The 2,365-nt window shown below is 65.0% G+C and overlaps 1 protein-coding gene across 15 annotated transcripts in view; it reads left to right on the top strand.

Annotated features, from left to right (window-relative positions):
• ABLIM2 (actin binding LIM protein family member 2) overlaps positions 1-2,365 on the top strand; it is a 67,373-nt gene that overhangs the window by 16,363 nt on the left and 48,645 nt on the right. For all 15 annotated transcript variants that reach the window (XR_001513250.1, XM_015561587.1, XM_015561586.1 and 12 more), the window contains 2 exons: positions 71-158; positions 1,905-1,963. Coding sequence is in view for 14 of the 15 variants with exons in the window: in XM_015561587.1 (XP_015417073.1) it covers positions 71-158; positions 1,905-1,963 (147 nt within the window). In the remaining variant the exon portion in view is untranslated. The remainder of the gene's footprint in view (positions 1-70; positions 159-1,904; positions 1,964-2,365) is intronic.

Raw genomic sequence — 2,365 nt, 5'->3', positions numbered from 1 at the left:
GGGCACCTTGTTCTTGGGCCGGAGGATTCTCCGCTGCACCCCCACAGGACCCCTCTCTCTGTCCCCACAGGCGGGCGAGAAGCACTACCACCCGCTGTGCGCGCTCTGTGTCCGATGCGGCCGGATGTTCGCCGAGGGTGAGGAGATGTACCTCCAAGGTAAGCGTGTGCACGCCGCCGGTCCCCGGGGCAGGGGACCATCTCCCAGGCCCCTCCCACGAGCTGCGTGTGGACGGGGTCATGTGTGTTCTCCGCTAGTTAGGGGTCCCCCACAATGCAGCGGGGAGCGGGGACAGGGCCCAAGCAGGCTTTCCTGATGGGCTTGCAGGACAGCGGGTGGTGCTGGGAGGCAGAGCCCAGGGGCCCTAGTCTGCCTGGGGCGGGGGTGGGGGGAGCAGGGTGCTGCTGGGACCCTCCCGAGAGGCCTCGGGGAGGATGGTCAGTATCGAGACCCATCTCTTTAAAATATATTTTTATTGATTTCAGAGGAAGGGAGAGGGGGAGAGAGATAGAAGCATCAGTGATGAGAGAGAATCATAGATCGGCTGCCTCCTGCACGCCCCCCACTGGGGATCGAGCCCGCAACCTGGGCATGTGCCCTGACCGGGAATTGAACTGTGACCTCCTGGTTCGTGGGTCAGTGCTCAACCACCGAGCCACCGAGGCCGGGTGAGACCCGTCTCTTTGGCCGCAAGTTCTTTTCAATGATCTCTCTGTCCCCAGCGTTGGGGCCGCCGGGCAGGGGCAGGGCCACACACTGCCTCGCAGATGGGCTGTGTAATGGCATCATGTGGTGACATCTGGGCCGGGGTGCCACACAGGCCTCCCTTGCTGAGGCCGAGCCTCTCGGGGTGATGTCAGCCAGGATGGCCGTGTCCCCGACATCCCCTCTTGTTCCTCGAGTCCCCGCTGCAGAGCCCGTGAAAGAGGTCCTTTGCGCCCCTACAGCAGGGCTGGGCCGTCTAGCAGGAGGGGTGACCCCCCCCGAGGTGCCCACCCCCACCGTGATCAGTGCTTTCAGTCCCTCCTGCCGCCAAGCCCTGTGGTCAGGACAGCAGCGTGGGGACACGAGCTGCACATGGGGCCGTGTCAGGAACAAAGAGACTCTGCCCGGCCTGGCTGAGGCCGGCGCCCACGTGTGAACTGATTCCTGCGGTGACTCCCCAGGCCCGCTGCTCCCATGAGCTAGGTGAGGTGTGACCAGGCCGAGGTTTTCGAGCTCCAAGCCACGGACCCCAGGGCCCCACCCACCCTGTGTGGACCCCCAGACCCTCTGCCTGGTCTGCCTGGTGCGGGGCTCCATGCAGGTGTAAGCTGCCAGGTGACTCGTGCAGTGAAGCTCTGAGGAGCAGGGTTCCCCCCGACCACCCCTTCCTCTGGGCGGCTTCCCAGCACAGCCTCTTCCCAGGAAACACCGGCCGGGGTATGGCACTCATGGCCATCGGGGTAAAATAACTAGTCGATGTTCCTGTTTGCCCACTGGGTTGACCAAGATTAAAAGGAAGGGTGTGTCCCCCGTCCCCGGGTCCTGAGCCTTTGAGGAAGCGGGCCCCTGGCCTGGCTAGTGGGGCGAAGTGGGGAATGGCCCACAGGCCTCAAGGCCTTACAAACGCCACGGAGGGGAGCCCCCGTGGACCTGGGAAACGTGGCAGCTCATGCACCCGGCCCGTGGCCTAGAGATGAGCCTGTGGGAGCCGGGAGCTCACGGTGTGCCTGCCGTGTCATGTCCCCGGCCTGGCTGTGCGTCCCCTGGGGCAGGGCTGCCAACTGTCAGGCACAGCACAGAGCGTGCCCAGGGCCCCCTGGAGGGGGTGGCCGAGTGGACATCCCTCCGTGTGTGAGCCCCCCCGCCCCCCCACGGCCCTGCCTTGGGGCAGTGGCACTAACCCCGGGCTCTGTCCCCAGGCTCCTCCATCTGGCACCCGGCCTGCCGACAAGCAGCCAGGACTGAGGACAAGAGCAAGGTTGGTGCAATTCCCGATTTCTCCCGCTGCGTCTCCGCGCTCAGGCGGGACTGTCATGCAGTGGAGGGGCCGCCGGCAGCGTCCACAGGCTGAGGGGCGTGGACAGGACGTGGCGGGGTATCAGGTGTACACAGGGCGTTCTGGGGTTGATGCAAGGTAGCTCCCGGGGCTCCCTGCCCTGCCCTCTGACCTCCTCATTTGCTCAGGGGATGCCGATGGCCGCAAAGATTTGGGGACAACTTTGAAGTTAGCGAGTCCCCAAGTGGTCACCGCCATTTTGGCTCAATTCCCAGAATGGTCACTAGAATGGCAGGCCCTGGGGTTTGGCACAAGAGCAGCCCCCACTCCCCCCCCACTTCCTTCCTCCTCCTCGCTGCCACCTCCCGGGGCCAGGCCCTGACC

The sequence above is a fragment of the Myotis davidii genome, unplaced genomic scaffold (genome assembly GCF_000327345.1).
Source record: "Myotis davidii unplaced genomic scaffold, ASM32734v1 scaffold937, whole genome shotgun sequence".
Classification (NCBI taxonomy): domain Eukaryota; kingdom Metazoa; phylum Chordata; class Mammalia; order Chiroptera; family Vespertilionidae; genus Myotis; species Myotis davidii.
Note: the sequence above shows the minus strand (reverse complement) of the source record. Positions and strands in the feature narration are given on the sequence as shown.